Here is a 20,401-nt window from a genome sequence, read left to right on the forward strand (position 1 = left end):
GCGCCACTGTCCTGGACCAGCTCCTCGTTCATTTCACTCATGAAGGCACTTGGCGCGGGCGATGAGACTACTATTACCGTAGTTTTATGATGTGCGGCCGTGCAAATGAATGCCGTCCCCTGTTTCCGCACATTCGAGCAACCAAGGATGACAGATTTAAATACCGAGATTGTCGCTGACCAAAGTCATTATAAGGCGAATTTTACCGTCTGCATTTAGATAACCGTTTCTTTCCGAATCTTCATCATCTGCATCCAACTTGGCTCTTAGATACTAATACAAAAAGAGATTTTTATGCCTTTCTTCTTTTTGTTTAAACCAAGTTATGACATAACTTACACCTCCGTGATGAAGAAAATTCGGTTTGTAGAATCACGATTTTTGCAAAAGTCGTTTTTCCGAATTCCGGTCATCAAATAATCCGTTTTTTTGCAATAACTTTAAAAATAATTGCCTGAATATTAAATGTCATACCTCGTTGAACTCGTAATTAAATTTCCAATCGAAACGAGTTCAAAAAAAGAAATTCTATTTTTCGACCATTTTTCGCAAATTTTGATGATGTTACCCCTTACATAAATTTGAAAATTCTGAAAAAATATAAATTTTTGGAAATACCTAGAAAGTGATAGTAGTCGTTAATTGGGATCATTAGCTGCATAAAAAAGTAATTTTTATGGCTGTGCGACGTTTTTCAAGAAAGTTATAAAGAAAAACCCTCCGAAAAATGTGTATTTTTGCCTAATTTCGATTTTATGCTAATTATAATTGTTGTTTTGTCTTCGGGAAAAGAACGGAACCGTCTGAATATGGAATGTCATACCTCGTTGAAATCGTGATAAAATTTGCCATCGAATGGCACACCAGGCTGGAAATATTGAATTTTGGCCATTTTACTCAAAAAATGATGATGTTACCCCTTACAAAAAAGAAAAATTTTAAAAAAATATTAATTTTTTCCAAATTTCAGAAAGTGATAGGGATTGTTAGTTGGGATCGTTGGACAGTAGATTTGATGACTGCGCGTTTCTTTATGGCCGTTTTGTGATGAAGAACTCTCTGCTATCTGCTTGGTTTGGTATCATAACAGGATTAGGGTATAAAAACAATCTTTAGGGGTCGCAGGGATCCATAAAATAGAAAGGGTAGTAGTGGCGGTGGCCTCCGCTGGCTTTGCCTGTGCTACTTATTTATGAGGTGGACGCGGCGCACAGTGAAACTTTATTGAATTGCTGGCATTACTGTTCTTATTGTTCTTGTTGATGTTGATGCTGATGCTGATGCTGATGTTTCTGCCGTTGTCACTGAGCGGAAGTGCATCCGGTTACATGCAAACAAAATGAAACCAACACCTACGCACAATCCCCGCCAACAATGGGCAAACGTATTGCTACAAACGCGCCAGAGCCAATCAGTTGCTTGGGCTTGGCAGCCAGCGCCCAGCTCCCATCTCCCAGGACCTTGTTTTCCGAAACGAAGCCGGCAGAAACCGCAGCCCCAGCCCCCATCCTGGCCCCACTCTTGATCCTGGCGGAGCGCCAAAGCTGTCGCCTGGCGGCTGTTGCAACTGGAACACTCCAACAAGTGAGCGGGCACAGACAAACTCGATGCGTTTGACAAAAGTTGCATAAATTAACGTTAAAAGCAAACGTTGTCCTGTTGAAGTTTCTGCCTCTTTTACTTTGTTAGCAGGCTCGGTCAGTTGCCGCCCCTCCTGTCCAGCGACATGCAATAAAGTCATCAAATGTTGCCACTGATGTAGCCAGTCAGCCGTCCTGTCTGTCCTGCCTGTCCTGTTCTGTCCTGTCCTGTCCCGCGGATCCCTGGGAGGAGTGGGATCCTAGCGGGGAGGATGCCTTTGGCAGAAGCGCTTTGGCTTTCGCCCACCGCACATCATTGCGTTAGCATACACTTTTTTTCGAAACTACACGTTTTCCCCATTGTGATGATGCGGAAAAATGAATTTACAACATAATTTGATTTGGAATGGACATGCGGCATTTAAATTGCTGTGCATTCGAGGCTCTGCAACAGCGGCCTATATATTTCAAGTGCCTACGTTCTGGAACTAGGATTGTTGGTGTCCAAGTGCCATTCATCCCGAAAGAAAACGCACTGCATTAAAGACAACTAAACATATACAATCAATCCTTCACTTTCGTGTTATTCGAATCGGTCTAAAAGAGTTTTGTAGCATAGTTATAAAGTCCAAAAGCAATCGAGGAGCATTTCAAATGGCACATCCTGGCCTTAAAGCACAATAGGTTTCGGGGCAAGACAACAAACCCGTTCTAGATATCTAAAGAGCTCACGTGCGAGCATCGCCCATACTCGTATCCGCATACGTATCCTGCTGAGTCCTTTGGAGGAAACAGGGCGGGTTTGGGTATGGTCCTGGCCAACGGATAAAGGGTTGGGTTCAGTAAGCTCTGGCAAAAAACGAGGCGCTCAAATCTAAATACAGAAATTAATGAATTATGAGTAAAGGGATTTGTTTCACTCCTGTGAATCTGAGCGACACCGACACCTTTCGGACGGACACAAACCCATCGGCATCGGCATGAGGACAACAGGACGAGCAGGACCATCCTGCTGTGTCCGTGTGCCCACTTAAGTGGAAGACGACATAAATAGTAACCATACCTGAGCGTGTGGAGGTTTTAATCGCTTTGATCTTTATATTCCCATTCGGTAATTAATTAAACGAAAGGTTCCCTGTATCCATGCACTAATATGCACTTAAATTCCGCAGACACTGCCTGCCGCCTAACCAAAAAGGGTTCCAGTTCCCAGTTCCCGCTACTGGAGGCGGTCAGCTATTTTCCGATTAATTAGTTTCGACCGCGCTGAAGGGTCGTACTCCCCCAAAAACTGCTCTATGCAAATAACATAGTGTCCACTGCCCTGAAACCGGATGTGAGCCAAAGGGATCGAGCACGGCGGGCTGCAGCCAGCTTTAAAACCACCTCCGAAGACACCCCGCCGATAGCCATTAACCGATTTTGTACTAATGAGTTGAGTATATTGAATACCGCTTGTGGTGGCACTGGCACATGTCCTGCCCACGTGCACGTGTCCTACCCACTCAGGCCTGGGCATGTGTGTGTGTGTGTGAGCAGCTCGAGAGCAGGACTTTGCAGATCGGGCAATATATCGAGGTTCTGTTGGCCGACCCTGCTAATTTATTATTGGCACCATTATCGTTTGCGGCGGGCCTGATTGAAAGGCTCCGTCAGCGCCAGCGGACAAGGACAATGGGCTATGGGCGACGGGCAATAAGCAATGGGCAACGAACGTACGACACGTATGCTATCATCGCATCTGGTGTGTTGTTTAATTAAATTTCTGAAATTAAAATGTTTTGTTTATATAAATTGGAAAAATTCAGACACCCACACATGCCGCACAACCGCTCTGTTCAAGAATGACCAAAGGAACAAAAAATAAGAGCCAGGACTCGATGTCCAGTCATCGACGCCTGAATGCTCTGCATCTTTGCGAGGCCGCCAGGCGGCAGAATGGGGGATGCGGGGTAGCCACAGGAACCGCAACGATTGTAGGATTATTTAAACGGTGTTTAAGCGTATGCTACCGCATGTTCTTGATTCCAAAAAGCCCAAAGGAGATGTTATTCAGAGCACAGGCTTGCAAGTGATGCGATGCGATGCCATCCAAGTGGGGCGAATCGTTGGAAGAGTATTTCCCGCCGAATGGCAGTTAAATGCTCGAAGGGATGGGCTGTGGCCGGGAATGGCGATGGGGATAGGAATGGGGATGGGGATGGATGGACAGGTGGCCGCCATTGACACTATTGTTCGGCGCTCAAATCGCTGCTGATGGGACACATTCGACATTCAACCTAAAGCCCCACACACCGTTCGTGCCATGAGCGTTTTTCAATTGGGCCGGCTACAAGTCAGTCATCCAGCGTTTGAGCCGCATTTATTCATATACTCGTGCGAGCTGCCACGGATACACTCACAGCCTCACATGCCGCACCGTGCCACACGGTGGTGTCTCAATGCGTTTGCCGTATCTGGTGTCCCCGTGTGTTTGCACAAGCACTGTCGCTGGCTTTTCAATTTGATTCATTTCATTTCAATTCTGTTTTCCCTGCATTGTTCGAATGCGCCAGCAACTGAACTCGATCGAACTGAGCTCGCCGAGTCCTTTTCGTCCTTTTCGCACCGTTTAGTGGGGTAAGCCTGAAGGCGAGAGCTCCAAAATGCAAAATCGAGAGTTTGTCTCGGCGAAAGCCGGCTGGACTGTATTTGAATAACCATTATTTAAGCCCATAATTCCGCATTTTATGCGGAAAGTCACATCTGAATGCCTGATTTTCACTAATTACAGGTTCTACGCGAATAGAACTTACTCGTAGTTGATTTAATGTAGGGCATTTCTGACAGGCCGGCTTGCTCTCGATCTGATTACCACGCCAACACAGAAAGTTTGCTGGCAGCGACTGACCCTGTGTGACCATAAAGCGGATTTATGGCACTGTAAATCAAGAGCTATATTGTCATATTCTAGTATTTCCCAGCCGCCATTGCCTGCCTTTCCATATGTTGCGTGCCGCTTTTTGCGGCCAACGGAGGTCGGCTTGAAGAACCTCCACCCGAAATTCCAGACAATGTCTGGTTCGGACCTTAAATCATTGGGTCACATCTTCCTGTGCACCTTGGACCAGTGCCGGAGCATGTCCCGGCAGGCTTGAAAGGCATGGAGGAGCGTACGAGTGAGGAGCAGGCTCAGGTATTTGGTTGCATATTGGTGCCTGCGGTTGGGTTCGGTGACGTGTGCTAATGCAAAGGGCACTTGATAGCAGGAGGTGCGGGTGAAACCGTTTTTCATAATTGACACGTCTCAAAGGATTTCGACAAACAGGAGCTTGGGGAGACCCAGGCCACGGAGCTTGTGCAGCTCCTGCTCGGTTGCCGGCTATCTGTGTGGCTCATTTGACACTCGAATGAGCCAATGTATAGCATGGCGAGTGGGTCCAATGGGTGAGCAAGTCCTCATGCATAAAACACGGTAACAACAACCACAGAAGCATGAACAAATTAATTTTCGATACCTGATTAAGCACAACTCATTTGTTCATTTGATCGGTGGGTCCTTCCCCTGCCCTCATATCCTGGTCGATTTCGGGCAGCCAGCACAGGCACAGGCTTCAGCTTGAAAATGAAAATGAAACGAGTCGAAAGGGCAGGCAAATAAACGGAAGCATTCTTTTATTAGCAACTTGGCTAAGCCAAAACGCAAACTGTTTGATGACAGCCGGAGCGACAGTTGCTAAACAACAGAGGGCGCCGAGCAGAAACTAAAACAAATAGCTAATCCCAGAAAGGATTGTGCAGAAAGGCGGTGGCCGATTGTCAGTGCCTCTAATCAACCCTTGTCAGTCAATCATAGTTGAATTATCCACTTTTGCCGGCAATGGACGAAATGCTCTTCGGTAGCATCTTGTCCCATTTCACGACCAAGAAAAAAAAGAAAGTAAACCGGAATTAATTAATTCCGCGAATAGCTGTCGAAGCTGCATTGGTACAGTACTAGGCACAAGGTCTTGAAGTCCGCAAAGAAATCAAAAAAGGGCCCTGCTGGTCTTGGCCATCCAAAGTCAATACCGATACACAGCCGATGGCTATGACGATGCGATGGTGAGCTGCCAAACTGATGACGTCTGTGATGAGGATGAAACCGTGTTCAATTGCCGGGAAACTCTTCGGTTTCCGACTCACTGCTGTCCAAACATGCGAACGGCTGTGGAGCACATACGAGTAGGAGGCTCGATTGGGTGTAACCAGAGTGATGTGTTGGTCGACAAGCTCGTAGATGTCAGGCCGTGCCAAAGTTTAGCAACTGAAATCGCTTTTAAATCGGCATCGAGAGCAGCACGTTGGAAGACCTATACACTTCCTATGCCAATCAAGAAGACCGCTGGACGAAGGTTAGACTGGGACCACTGGACCAATGGACCACTGAACAACTGGACAGCCACAAAGCGCCTTCGCCTGTCGGACATCGTACATTGCCTCAAATTTCCGTTCCTTTAAATCCATTTCGATGGATGTGTAGGTCCACACGCACATGGACACCATCCGTCCCATCCGAGGGTGGTGGCTGTGATTCAGAGCCCTTTCATTCCAATTCAGCATGCAGATAAGCTCTTCGCACACACCCGTTAATTCCGTTAAACAAATGTCACTCGCCAAACAAGTCCGGCTGCCATCAAACGCCCGTCAATCACCGCAGACAATGCAATCCCGTCCAAGCAACTGTCCAGGACATGGGAACGTGGGTCCAATGGGCGAGGCTTTCTTAAACTCAATTATGGAGCACAAAAAGAATGCTCCCAAGGCGTAAAAACGATAGGAGCGATCAACCCGCTGGATAGGTCTGCGACTTTATTTCGCGAGCATTATCTTACTACTCGTACTATTACTATTCTTTACTATCTTGGGCAAGGCATTAAAACTAGTCCTCCCATTTTAATAAACCTGGTTGGCGTCTTTAGTCGCTTCTATTATAGAAGGTCCTTCTCCAGACGCGCGATGAACTTATACCGACCTTGTACGCCAGGATCTACCTGATCATGTCCTGAATACGGCTCTGGCAGTCCTGGGCATAGAACCGGTGGACTACGTTTAAAGTGTGTGGAGCATATCTTTAATACGACCCAAAAACAAGAGGCTAATGCGTAACCTGACCAAAACCGAATGACCATATGAGCATAAATTACTGATGTTAATACACCTCTAGTTTTAACAATTATAATCAAAACAAGAGACCATCAGATACCCGTTACTCAGATAGTGTGTATACGAAAGTGACATTTCATCATTTTTCTGGGATATCGATAGATATTGGGGAATAAAATCAGAAACAATTTAAAAATTGTTCGAAAGTGTGGGCGTGACCGGCTTGGCGGCTTTAGGGCGTTAGAGTGCACGTAGCAACATAGGTCCACAAACTTGCGCTGCGTCTTTGTCTCTAGAATCTGTATGCTGAATCTTACCTATAGCATTTATAGTTCCTGAGTTCCCGACGATACGGACAGACAGACATATCTAGATCGTCTCGGCTACTGATCCATCTCTGCCATCTCTGATGGCTCTAATGCCTCCATTGTTTTATTCATGGTATAGACTAAGCTAAGCTAAGCGCAGCAAACTAGTTTAAACAACGTGAGCTTTAAATGCCCATCGAGAAAGAAGCAAAGACTCAACCCTGGTGCAGAACCTCGCTTAAAGGCTACACCATACTTTCGAATTATACTATGAAGCGCTAAAATTGCGTAGATTTAAAATTTCCGTAATCGAATCAAACTAGCAGCGAAACCCTTAATAAACAAGACATGACAATTTCACAGAATATAAAGCCAATAGATAAACCAATTGCAAACAGCCATTCATATGGATAATTACGTCATGTTCGGGGTTCGTGCTATATGACCGCATTTTCCGATATTGGTTCAACCTGAACAGAAGCACCTCTACTTTATCATGAGCCAAACGAGCCGATCCGAGCTGCAGATAACCATATACCCAATTGCATAAGTTGCCCCAATGGGTCAATGAGAAGTCATTAAAGTCGTAGCGCTCAGCTAGCTAGATTTATTAGTACTTGCATTTCTAGAAGATAAAGCCGAAATTCTTGGGCGGCTTCGGGATTGCGTCTTGCGAGGTCGATGTAGCTGGCTCCTCCTCCTCCTCCTCATCATCATCATCATTCCCCATCAGCACGGACATGGCAAAATTGGCCTCAATTGGGAGGTTTATTGAGTTGCGTCGGACGAGCGAGGAGCGGCAGTTGAAAGCTGGCTTAGGTGGATCATCTAGAAACTCGTTGGTGATAGAATTACGACGACGCGGTTGCATTGACGGCTGGGTGGCGTTACGAGCTTGGGAGAGGCCCACCGAAGCTGGCTGGGCCAGATGGGAATAGTACTTCTGGTTGCTGGCAAAGAACGGCTCATTCGAGGTGGAAGCCACAACCAGATTATTCAAGGACATGCTGGCCAATTGATGGGCCAGGTCCCCTGTGGAAAGATGGGCGCGGCCGAGTGGCCGCCTCGAAACAGTCTTCTTTTTTACCCAATTGGTCGGGCGGCCCCCTGCAGCACGATCGTCGCGGATGAATCGTGAAAAGGACACAGTCTTCTTTTTCATCCCATTGGACATGGCAAAACTTGGCTCGGGAGAACGCATCAACGTCGATTTGAATCTCTTGTTCATCTGCAAGGTAATACAATTTTAGGCAAGACGCAAAATACCAATATTACACTCTTGAACCTACACAATTGGATGCCGGTAGCTTTGTTTCATTCTTTGGCTTCATTATGACTTGGCGCAGTCTTGACTATTTAAGTAACAAACAAAAACAATTTGCCGATTATAGAGCGATACACTGGTCGTAGTCCTCAGTCGTAATGACTTCTTCTTTTGGCTCAGAAAAAAAGTAAAAAGAAAGAAAAATAAGAGTTCTTAACAGAATTGTCATTTCAGTGAACAACAATACTGGCTCCTCTGTTATTGATAGGCTGATGATCGATTTTTGAAGATGGGCTTGTTATTGTTTTTGAAGTCCTAGTCAGAAGACAAATATTTAATGATATTGAAGACAATGCATAGCTGAAGAATACAAATCACAAATTAGAAATATCCTAATGACCTTGCGTTCATTCGTACTAACTAACTAATTAAATGGCTATAGACCAATGTAGGTACATAATCAATTGGTATTATCAATCCTGAAAGCCTTGGTGAAATCCTGAGCTAAGCACAGCAAATTAGTTCAAACAATGTGAACTTTACGGAAAGAGAAAGAAGCAAAGACTCAACCCTGGTGCAGAACCTCGCTAAAAGCTACACCATACTTTCGAATTTTCTTATGAAGCGCTAAAATTGCGTAGATTTGAAATTTCCGTAATCGAATCAAACTAGCAGCGAAACCCTTAATAAACAAGACATGACAATTTCACAGAATATAAAGCCAATAGATAAACCAATTGCAAACAGCCATTCATATGGATAATTGCGTCATGTTCGGGGTTCGTGCTATATGACCGCATTTTCCGATATTGGTTTAACCTGAACAGAAGCACCTCTACGTGATCATGAGCCAAACGAGCCGATCCAAGCTGCAGATAACCATATACCCAATTGCATAAGTCGCCCCAATAGTCGTAGCGCCCAGCTAACTAGATTTATTAGTCCTTGCATTTCTAGAAGGTTAAGGGGAACTTCTTGGGCTTCTTCGGGATTGCGCCTTTCGATGTCGATGTAGCTGGCTTGGTGGAGCCACTGGTCTCATTTAGATCCTGCACTTCATTCTCCTCCATCAGCACGGGCATAGCAAAATTGGCCTCAATTGGGGGCTTAAACGAGTTGCGGCGGACAAGCGAGTGGCGGCGGTTGGGAGCTCGCTTAGGTGGATCATCCGGGAACTCGTTGGTGATAGAATTACGACGACGCGGCTGCGCCGGCGACGGTGTGGTGTTACAAGCTTGGGAAAAATTACCTTCCAAACAGAGGCCTTTGATTTCGGCATAGGTCTGGTAGTGGGCCACGAAAGCTGGCTGGGGCAGATGGGGATAGTACTTCAGGTTGCTGGCAAAGAACGGCTCATTCGAGGTGGAAGCCACAGCCCGTTTTGGTTTCATGCTGGCCAATGGACGGGTCAGGTCCTCTGCGGCACGATTGGTGCGCTCGAATCGCGAAAAGAACACTGTCTTCTTTTGAACCGCATTGGTCGGGCCCTCTGCGACACGATCGGTGTGGATGAATCGCGAAAAGGACGCAGTCTTATTTTTCACCCCATTGGACGTGGCAAAACTTGGCTCGGGAGAACTCTTGTTCATCTGCAAGGTAATACAATTTTAGGCAAGACGCAAAATACCAATATTACACTCTTGAACCTACCCAAATGGATGCTTGTAGATTCGTTTCCATTATGTGCTTCATTATGACTTGGCGCAGTCTTGGTTATTTAAGTAACGAATAAATACAATTTGCCGATTATAGAGCGATACACTGGTCGTAGTCCTCAGTCGTAATGACTTGTCCTTTTGGCTCAGAAAAAAAGTGCCCTGGGGAAGTTTCTGGAGACGAGTTCTTAACAGAATTGCCATTTCAGTGACCAACACTACTGTCTCCCCTGTTATCGATGGGTGGCAACCCTACCTGATAGATTTACAGAGATGAGCTTGTTATTGTTTCTGCAGTCCTAGTCAGAAGTTCAAGATTTTTAGATATTGAAGACAAGGCATGTCAGAAGAATACAAATCTCGAATTAGAAATATCAGATCATTTCATATCGTTTATATTGTTTCGCCTTCCAAGACTTTTTCACTTTGTATTGTAATTCTTCAGTGACTCTTTTCAATTGAATTGAACAAACGCCTTTGTAATCTCGAATTAGTAATATCAGATCATTTCATTCGCTTTCCAAGGCTTTCTCTATCAAATTAAACAACGCCTTTGCAAGCGAAGCGCGAACAGTTGAGTTCTCAAGCACTTAGTTCTGGCGTTTGGTTAATTCACGCTGGATTAGCAATCACAAAAAGTTGGTCAGTGCAGGATTTGTGGAACAGAGCATAAACAAGTTTTGCAGTCTCGGATTGGCCAAACTAAAAAATATGACACAGTGACACCAATTCCTTTGTTTACATACATAGTTTGCATCTCTTGAGTCATTTTGAGTTTTGTTATTATTGGTATATTTATTTACATGTATGATTTAGTATGAAAAATGGAGTAAATAAGTTTCTGGTGTAGAGTTCTTAGCAGAATTGTAATTTCAGTGACCAACACTACTGGCTCCTCTGTTATCGATAGGATGACAACCCTTCCTGAAAATGCTTTCACTTTATTGAGATATGCTTGTCATTGTGTTTGCAGTCCTAGTCAGAAGTTGTAGTAAGATAATAAAGACAATTCATAGCGGAAGAGTATAAGTCTCGAATTAGTAATATCAGATCATTTCATGTCGCTTGCAGGCTGGATTAGCAATCCCAAAAAGTTGGTCTGCAATGTGTGTGCAGGACTTTTGGCATGGAGCAAAAAGTTTTGCAGTCGTATTGGCCCACCTAAAAAGGAAGACACAGTGCTCCTGCTTACATACAATATTTACATGGCTAAGGACTTTTTGCGTTTAGAAAATTATAGCCTACCTATAGTAAAGAAAAGGTTTATACCTCAACAAATTTCCCAACACACATTTTGGACCTGCACAGTTCTTTTTAGTCTGACCAGTACAGTGGGTCTGAAGAAAATAACACGGCAATAAAACCGAAGAAGAGGGCAGGTAAATTTAGGCAGAAGACCTCCAGACACGCGTCAGCTTGTCTTGGAAAAACGCTTGGATTGCCTTCAAGTCAGGTCGCCTTCGGGTCGTGCCTAACTACCTGATAACTACTGTCCGACCCGTTATCGGTCACAATGTGTTTTTAATCTCCTTCTGAAGGTCCTGCCTGGACCTGCGCCCTTATAAAGGCCCTAATATGCGGGCGTCGAAGATCAGTTGACTTTTTGAACTGGTGAGGAAAGGACCTTAAGCAGTGTGAAGTAAATAACTACATAAACGCAGTATCAGTACAGTTAACGAGTTTAATTTTAAACTATTATTTCTGAGACTTATTAATTACCAAAGATACATGAAATTGGGTAAGATTGTGTGCTATGGCATATTATTAAGCATTGATCGTTGAGGTATGCACCACTGTGCAGCAAACAGCTGTTTGGTGTCGAAGCAAGCCGCTGATTGAAAGCTTCAGAGCTCAGATAGCCGCCGACAGAGATGGCACTAAGTGGGGCGATAAGGACAGCAGCATCAACACCGGGCTCCGTGACCAGATGATGACACTCGAATTGGGTTAGGCGCAATATGCGAACCTTATTCCAAATACGAGGCATGCGTCAGCGCTCGCGCTTTTCTTTGTTCTGCGAATGCGAAATCGACTGGGGCAGCGAAAGCGCTGATATGGAATACCTGGTATCTCGCTGGGCAGCAGGGCGTATTGTATCCACGAATTGAGAACACTCTGTCCCAAAGAATATGGTATTTGCGGCGCAATGAAATGGTGGCATGCATAGGTGCTCCGTGCGGCACAAAGCCTTTAGTGTTGTGCACCCCTGACTATGTACGATTCCCACGTAATCTCTGTGGAAGTGGTGCTGATAATCATGGTTAAGAGGTACCCAATAGTCGGGACCCGTGGCGCGCTTTCGTGCTCACGGCGCTCTCCTGCGCATTTGAACTCTTTGACGCTGTTATATTCTTGGAATTATGCACAAAGACTATAGACTATATGGCACTTGCATAAAGCGACTGACTGGCTGCGGGTTCATTCCGTTCGGAAATCAAGAGAGAGCAGCGCTGCCTTCTGTCGGCTGCGACGTCGACAGAGCCAGAAGCGGCAGCCACATTTGCTGCCAGTCCATTTTTGAGCTTCAATCATACGCGGGCACTTTGTTGTTGTAGGTCCAAGCAGTTGGGCGGTGCGCTAGGCTAACCGTTATATTCTTGTTAATAATAGGACTGATTTAAACAAGTTGCGCGTGCATTGTGCTTACGAAAGTAGATTCAGTGTGCAGATGACTGGCGAAACAGCGAGTTCCCAATTTGGTGCCATTTTCTCGATTTTCATGGCCCGGGATTTACTTTCGAGTGCTGCGTCGTAGAACGTTGTTTTTTCTATTTTGCTCCCCAAGAAGTGACGTCGAACGGGAAATATACAATATACATACGACTCTTTTGCTTTTCCGCGTGTTTATTGTGCTTATTTTTTATGTGCGTGCGACAGCCAGTGCCCAGAAAATAACTCTAAACGATGAGAGTAGTGCTGACGCAAACAGAGCCATAAGTAGTGGCAGCCAAACACGAAACTGTCCTTGGAGGAACAATGGTGCAGCTTCAGGAGCAACATCAGTGTAACTAACAGCAAACGAAGCAGTAAGCAGCCACAAGCAAACACAGCAGGCACAACATTAGTATTCAGAGCAATAAGATCCCAAAAGCTGCGTGCAACGACAACAGGCAGTGCAAAATGCTGCTGGCGGATATCGGGCAACATGAAAACATGCTACCGCCCCCCTACGTAGCAGCAATCAAGCGAAAGACCGATCCCGAGCAACCGCAGCAACGCAAGCAGCACAGGAGCAACATCCTCGGAAGCAACAACAGCAGCAGCATCAACGGCGACACTCGACACCTTCAGAGGCAGCAGGGCAAAATGTATTACAACTCCAGTTCACGACCCTTTTGGAGAAAATGCAGATCGGCTGCCCCAACGAATCTCATGACCACAATACCCACTAACAACGACTTGTGCAACACAGCAGCAGCGGCAGCATCAGCGGCAACATGTGAGTTTGTGATTCTTTGCCTCTTTGCTTTGCGCTGTTCTGCCTGTTTATTCAGCGTTCGCTTTTTGTTATGATGCGGCCTAATCGCAGGCCACACGTTTCGGGTGTACGTTCAAAAACAGCTGTGCACACTTGCAGCAGTCAGCTGATTGCCAGCCCCACACGCACAGTGGTGCAAAGCACATACATAAGCGACATATCGCAGCCACACATACTGCACATCCATCGGGGGCTGGGAGTTACATTTTTGAAATATTCCGAACGACCAATATATTCATTTGTTTGCTTCTTCTGCGACTTAGTTCTCCAGCTTGTTATACACAACAAATTCCTGTGCACAAATTTATGCAAAACGTTTTGTGTCCATGCATCATTGATGGCTTCCATTTGACAAATTTATTTGAATAAAATGTATTCTTATCGAAGGCAATTAGTTGGCTTATCGCCGAGACCTGAGGAATGTTACAGCTCCAGACTGAGAACAATATGAACTATAAAAGTGGTACCACTGTACAGCCGACCAGGGCTAACAGGGCAAATGCAAAGTGCTTACTTGACCGGTCAAGGATTTTGCGGAGGAAAATAAAGCATCATCTCACCACCACCAACACCACCATCATCATCATCATCATTGCGGCCTTTGTTGTTGTCGCTGTGAACGTCATGATGATCGCATGCAATAAATGCGCCGGCAACAACAATGAAGTCAACAACAATCACAAAGGAGCGAGGGAGAGGCAACGCACTCGCGAGGTCAAAGTACGTCAATGAACTTCGGTGCCGAAAGAAAAGTTTGTTTTCGAGGTTGAATTTAATGGCAGGAGAAATGGCGAGTTTTGTTCGGCTACTGTTATTTAGGTTTGTTTTTGTTTTTGCTTCTGGTTCTTTTTTCGATTTTTTTGGCAATGGCATTGGCATTGGCAAAAACATCAGCAGTTTCTACTTAGCGCCCCATATCGAAAGCTCGCGAAATAAAATAAACAATAGGTTCAATGCACCTAAGACGCAGTAGAATTCAGTTTGAGAAAGCTCCCTTGATATCTGCGAAAGCTGCTCACTCGTTTGGCCTTCAGAACTCGGAAACGTAAATCGCATATCGCATCAAATGCACAAGCACCACCCGCGCTTACTACCCTTATATTAAATTATAGGAATCACTCAATGATCGGATAGTTTTCGCATTCTTAGCGCAACTTAAGCCGCATTGCGTATATCACATGTGTGACATCACGTTAAGTATACGACATGTGTGACGTCACGTTAAGTATACCACAGGTGTGACATCGCGTTAAGTATACGACATGTGTGATGTGTCTCCCGCGCACTCCCACTAGCTGTGTAAAAGGTATCTGATAGTCGAGGAGCTCTCTTATCTTACTCTACTATTTTCGCTTTCACCCAAAGAACGTCTAGTTTTCGCCTGCGCAGCATCCAACTAAATCGCATTAAGTATACCACCTGTGTGACTGCTGACAAGCAAAGTAATTCTTACTGCTTTAAAATAACTCGTATACATATTCTTGCTCTCCGAGGATTAATAATCGAAAAGGCGATTAAAAACCAAGCCAATAAAGTCAACTTCCGGAAGAGAACTGTCAGAGTGCTTCGATTTCCGCATAAATTCGCCGCTGCATGCTGCACTTTATCTCAGTGTCATTTGTGGCTTTTATATGCATGTTTTCGGGATCTCTGTGGGTTTTGGCTACCCGGCAGACAGGTGGCTCTCAAGATAAGCGGGGGATCCGATACCCGCCTCCCTTTCGCAAACGTGTTTGCAAACGGATCGTACACGAAAGTCGGGGCCGTGTGCCAAGTGTACATACACATATGTACATACAAATATGTCTGCGCATTACTTCCTGTGGCAGATGAACAAAGAAGCTGCGAGCAGAGGCGCGAGGCATGAAAGGAAGAGCGCGACAGACAGGAAGCGCGAAAACAATTCACAGTTGTTCTTAATAATTATTTTTATGGCCCGAGACCATGAGCCACGATTGCCACGCACACAGCGTGCCGTTGATAATACGCAATTTATTGATTGTTGGGGGACAGGTGGCTTGCAACAGCTTGTAACAGCTTGCAACAGCGAAACGAAGCCACCTTATTCAGATGAACAATGAAGTTCGAACTTAAACGCCACAATAACTATCTAATGGATGACTAAGCTCGGTGGGTCTGGCCCATCGACTTTGGCCCTACCCCAATAATTTCCGCTGCAGGCAGTCAAGCGCTCGCAGGGCGGTGGGTGGTGTATGATGGGGGTGTGTTCCGTATGTTCCGTGTGTTCCGTGAGAAGAAAGCTCCGGTTCAATCACCCACAAACACCTGATTCTACAAAGCCACGCGCGCCAGTGGATGTTGTTGCTTATCTGCGGCCAGCGGAAAGTTCAAGCACCTGTGGCAGGCAGCTGCCTCTCTGCCCGCCACCCGCCACCCGCGTCCTTGAGTGTGCCGCATTGCAACAGAAGTTGAGCTCTCACTTTCGCTGAGCGGCATGTGCTATACATATATGTACGTCTACTCGTACCACACGGACGTCGCTCTTGCCGCAAATCGCGCACTCTCCTTCTCTGTGACCGATTAGAGTGCACACGCTCGGCTGTTTGCGAGCAAAAATATACACAATAACAAGTGTATAAACAATTGCTATAGCCGCAATATCGGTTCGTTACACCGATAAGAGCTTTGTGGGCATTTTTTCGCTTTTCGAAAGTTCAAAGTTTCCTTTGGCGGCGGGCACGCACACGAGAGACGTGTTGAACCTTCGCCTGATATCGCATGACTTACTTAAATAATTGCATCGCCATTGATTTGAGACGGCAGTTACGGCATTATCTCCAGCAGACTCCTCAGATGATTGACTTGTTGATTGACAAATGGCTATGTTAAAAGCAGCGCATATGGTTAAGCACTTTAGTTATGAAACTTTACTTTATGTTGCAAAAATTTGTTTATTTTCAGGTGAGTAAAACCTCCTTATAACGACGCTACATAAGCATAAGTCAACGCTTTATCAAGTATCTCTGAGTAAGTGCCATCATCCTTAAAGATATTGCCCACACAAGGCTAGTGACTTGAAATACTGGCCATAATATAACTTAAGCAGATTTGTGGAAAAAGGCCAAACCACTCGCAGATTCATTTCGAAATTGCGCATTGGTGGCGAGTCTGGAATTTGAAACAAGCGTCATATACATATTGGTTATTATTCATAACAATATTAATATACAACTTGTTGCGTTTCGAAAACAATTAGCCCGAAATGCGATTTCGTATAAATTTGGGCCTGCCGCATAAATTAAATTGGTCTTAGCCGAAAAAACGATTATTTATCATTTATTCCGAAGTTTAAAATTACCAAGGAACTTGCTATCAAAGTGGGGTCTGGTGAATACGTATGAAAACGTTGTTCCAGTGGGATTGATATCTTAGAATAGAAAACAAGCTACTTGTGTTGGGCTGTTTCTGGAACTTGTTTGACTTAGCTTTACTGATTATTCTTTTAAAAAATGGTTGGTCGAAGGAAAGTTGTGAGCTTAAGAAAACATCAAAGTCTTGATTCGTATTAAGGGTTAGAAATAATTGTTTCTCGGTTTATTAGAGGATCGACAACACATCCAACCGCCGGTGGGGTGGCATGTGGGGAGCCCTCAGAAAAAAAACATACGGGGGTGTCTCTAGTGAGCGGGGAACAAGGTTCAATGACCAAACCCCAAAACACACAAACCAGAAAGCAGTAAGCAGAAAGCAATAAGCCAAAACTCACTCGGCCAGATGGGTGGCAAATGGAGGCGAGACAGACGACAACAGCCGCAAGTTCAATGTTGTATGCTATACGGCGTCTATATAGTATATAGATCCGTGTGCAAACCATATATTAGGGGTTGTGCAAGGCAGGCGGCACCCCGAGTCATTAACATCGGCCGAAGTTCGGACAACAAATGATTCGTTGAACCCAAGAAACAGATAGAAAGTGCGGGGGGCAGGGGAGAGGCACGTACGGAATTGGCCAAGACAATTGCCTTTTCCTGGAGTGATGAAACAGCCCCCTGCAATTGCAGCTCGGGATTTCACAAGGACACGTGTTTTGTTTCTCGAACAAAGAGTCAGATATTTTATTTAGATAGGAATTATCGCAAGGGGTGTGGAAATTGCAAAAATGCGCTAAAAAATCAGCTTCCCTATTTAAGCTGGCTTGGTTAAACTCCCTTTCAAGCTCCCTTGGATGTACGAAGCCAAACTAGTTTCCATTATATTTAATGACTTCTAATGTGGTATAGGCGCTGTCAGTCACCGCGCACACTTATCCATCAATAATTGAAGCGATTCCCGACGATGACATTGATAAACTTTTCTGGCTGACGTGGCCCAAAGCTAGGCGTTACTTCATTAAGTGGGGATACGCATATTTGATAGGATCGCCCAATACACGGGGGATCGAGCGTTTTCCTAACAACGTCATTGGCAATTCGCTGACGCAGTTTGTGGAAAGTTCGTACACATGTGTCTGGAAGTAATAGTTTGGGCCGACATGGGGCAAACTGGTGGGTGGGTAGTGGAGATACAATGTGTGGGTTAGGTTAGGTGCAGACAACAAGTAGAGTACGTGCAGTAAAAGCAGTAGAAGCGCAGTTTATTCGTACGTGTTTATTCGGGGCATTCGAACCCCGAACCCCGCGCACTTGGAATCCACAATATAATTTTATACACTTTTTGAACGGTGCAATAGCAAGGTATGCTTAGCATCAAATTGCACTGTTTCATCATCATTTTTGAAAACGAACAATAGTCATTAAAGTTATGTTTGTTCTGAAAATATATTAATTTATTGCGGGGGAACTCAAACTAAAAATGCTGCAGGAGATTGAGCATCGTTTACAGCCGAACAGAAGTGGCTCACGTGCTTTTTCAGTCGTACAGTGGAATTAATCCGCTGAACTCATGACTTTTATTTTTGGCTGAAAACTGAAATGAATATCTCTGCTGAAAAGTAATTTACATTGGAGAAGTTAAAAATGTATTACTAATGGACTTGCTACATAAATAGAGTGGAAGGTTAATTTTTTTAGCCCACTGTGCGATCGCGACCGCGTGCTTTTCTTGTGAGAGCGAATGGGAGATTTCTCCCCTTTCTACACTTGACGAAACAATATGTGTATTGTCATGACATTAATAGCGTCATATATAAAAATCAAGTTTGAAACCAACAGGGCGAATGAGTAATATTTTCCAGCATTTACTGAAAACATGTTTATTTTGAATTTAAAATTGTCAGAAATATTTGATGATGATTTTAATTTGGAATCACATTCATTAAAACACTTGAGACTGATACTGTGAGTGATTCATGAAATGAAGTGCAGTAGAGAGCGTGAAGGTGAGTAGAGAGAATTTCGCTGTCGTATTGAGCGAATTTCGAATGTCTCGTCAAAAGACCCGTTTCTTTCGGTGTAAGACTTTTGGCGCTCTCTTCTCGCCGCTCTCTTTTCGCTGCGACGTCGACGTCGTTCGTTTAAATTCCGTTTCATTCATTTTCATTCGACGATTCGCCGTCGCCGCACACGCAGAGCAATCGCTGCGCGCTCCGCCGACAAAAAAACCGAAAAATAAATTAAACTGTTTTCCCACGACGCGAGTTTTCCGCGGCGGTTCTTGGCCGATTTGACTTTTTGGATTTTCACCCGTCTAACTGAGCTTTTCCGTTCAAGAGTTCGAGGCGTTCTTGCGTTCCTGGCCACCGATGCAAATCAATTACGCCAGATTTGCAGTGCAAAACAATGGCGTTATTTGTGCAACAACAATTACTAACACAACGGCAGCAACAACAGCAAAATCAACAAGAGCGAAAAAAACAACAACAAAGGCAAAGAAGCAGACAGCGCAGGACATTCAGTTAGTTCCCCAAAAGGATACGGCTCAACTGCTTCTGTGAAAAATATATCCCTACAAATTACAAAAAAAAAATTTAAAAAAAAAACTCAAAAAGTGTCCAAAATCAGAGAACTCGAACCGAATTAAGAAATCGCTACAGTTGCACCTGCGCAAAAGAATTGCCAACAAATCGATACCCGAACCATATTTTCTTTTCTTTTTGTTCGAGTGAATTTCGAAAGTGTCCGAAAATACAAATTGAAAATACAAATTAAAGTTAAACAACTAAAATCACAATGGAGCAAATAACGAACTACTTCGAGCACATGGATTACGTGTCCTTTGGCGTGGTGGCGCTGCCGTGCGTCGTCATCGCCGTCTACGGATTCCTGCAGGTGGCCAGTGGCCTGGCCAAGTGCAAAAGTAAGTCCCAAATGCCAGGTGTGTGTTTCCACCTGACTCACAATCAAAAACGGCTCGCTGACTAAGCCAGATGCCAGTGACACGAAAATAACTCTTGGCTTGCGGGAAGGGTCACCTTAGGCACTTAAGTCATCAAGTTGAACTGTGAACCGAATTAAAGAGGATACTTTGGGATTCTTAATACCCAGCATATACGGAAGTATTGTATTGCATTGTTCATAATTTGGCGACTGATTGATCGGTAAAGGGCATTGTTCATCGCAGGTGATACCAATGAATTTCGCTATCTTTACGGTGTATGGCTCGCTGTCATTGATCAAATTGCTGTGGACAGTAAATGGCGTTTAAACGTTTTATCTAGATGTGGCTGAGAAACGAAGTGACTGGCAGTGGAAACGGGGAAGCATTGTGAGCCACATTTGCCACAATTGTGTCCAAGCGACCGCAAAGATTTTCCCACTTCACGGATCAATTAGCCTAGCCGCAAGTGAAGTACACTTCTCGAAACTGGAATCTAGATTTCTAGAACTCAACCTAATCTACTTTCGGCTGAGAAATGGAGCAGCATTGGCATTTCCAAAAAAGTCTCGGCTCTCGCATAATGTTTAATCATATTTGCCTTAAAGTGTTTGAGCTAGAAACAGCTGCCGGTCTTTCCCACACTCCCCAACTGACGCACATACATATGTATGTACATATGTACATACATCCGAGAAGCCGCCTTTCAAAGCTTCGCC

General features: G+C 44.7%; 3 protein-coding genes across 5 annotated transcripts in view; 1 reads left to right on the forward strand and 2 right to left on the reverse strand.

Moving 5' to 3' along the window:
* Positions 1–7,587: 7,587 nt before the first annotated feature.
* Positions 7,588–8,790, reverse strand: LOC6724883. The gene is made up of 2 exons (XM_016173131.3): positions 8,302–8,790; positions 7,588–8,240 (listed from the first exon to the last, which is right to left on the reverse strand). The coding sequence occupies exons 1-2, from the start codon at positions 8,341–8,343 to the stop codon at positions 7,638–7,640; spliced, it is 645 nt and encodes a 214-aa protein (XP_016037715.1). The 5' UTR covers positions 8,344–8,790; the 3' UTR covers positions 7,588–7,637.
* Positions 8,791–9,187: 397 nt separating this feature from the next.
* On the reverse strand, positions 9,188–10,191 carry LOC6724884. The gene is made up of 2 exons (XM_002105886.4): positions 9,927–10,191; positions 9,188–9,865 (listed from the first exon to the last, which is right to left on the reverse strand). Exons 1-2 carry the CDS (start codon positions 9,966–9,968, stop codon positions 9,230–9,232), a joined length of 678 nt encoding a protein of 225 aa, XP_002105922.1. The 5' UTR covers positions 9,969–10,191; the 3' UTR covers positions 9,188–9,229.
* A 2,265-nt stretch (positions 10,192–12,456) lies between these two features.
* The window catches only part of LOC6724886, a 28,705-nt gene continuing 20,760 nt past the window's right edge, over positions 12,457–20,401 (forward strand). For 2 of the 3 annotated variants that reach the window (XM_039296754.2, XR_005544533.2), the window contains exon 1: positions 12,457–13,370. In XM_039296754.2, the coding sequence (XP_039152688.1) occupies positions 13,052–13,370 (319 nt within the window). In that variant the 5' untranslated portion in view covers positions 12,457–13,051. Of the gene's footprint in view, positions 13,371–18,876; positions 19,665–20,401 lie in introns of those variants that run through there. The other variant, XM_039296755.2, reaches the window with a different exon arrangement.

The sequence above is a fragment of the Drosophila simulans genome, chromosome X (genome assembly GCF_016746395.2).
Source record: "Drosophila simulans strain w501 chromosome X, Prin_Dsim_3.1, whole genome shotgun sequence".
Lineage (NCBI taxonomy): Eukaryota > Metazoa > Arthropoda > Insecta > Diptera > Drosophilidae > Drosophila > Drosophila simulans.

What these genes read in the sequence shown, in the direction of transcription:
- LOC6724883 (XM_016173131.3), bottom strand. Translation starts at nt 8,343, where the DNA reads ATGAAGCCAAAGAATGAAACAAAGCTACCGGCATCCAATTGT. An exon ending in AGCTACCGGCATCCAATTGT is followed by an intron (nt 8,241 to 8,301) that starts GTAGGTTCAAGA and finishes ATTACCTTGCAG; the next exon opens with ATGAACAAGAGATTCAAATC.
- LOC6724884 (XM_002105886.4), bottom strand. Translation starts at nt 9,968, where the DNA reads ATGAAGCACATAATGGAAACGAATCTACAAGCATCCATTTGG. An exon ending in ATCTACAAGCATCCATTTGG is followed by an intron (nt 9,866 to 9,926) that starts GTAGGTTCAAGA and finishes ATTACCTTGCAG; the next exon opens with ATGAACAAGAGTTCTCCCGA.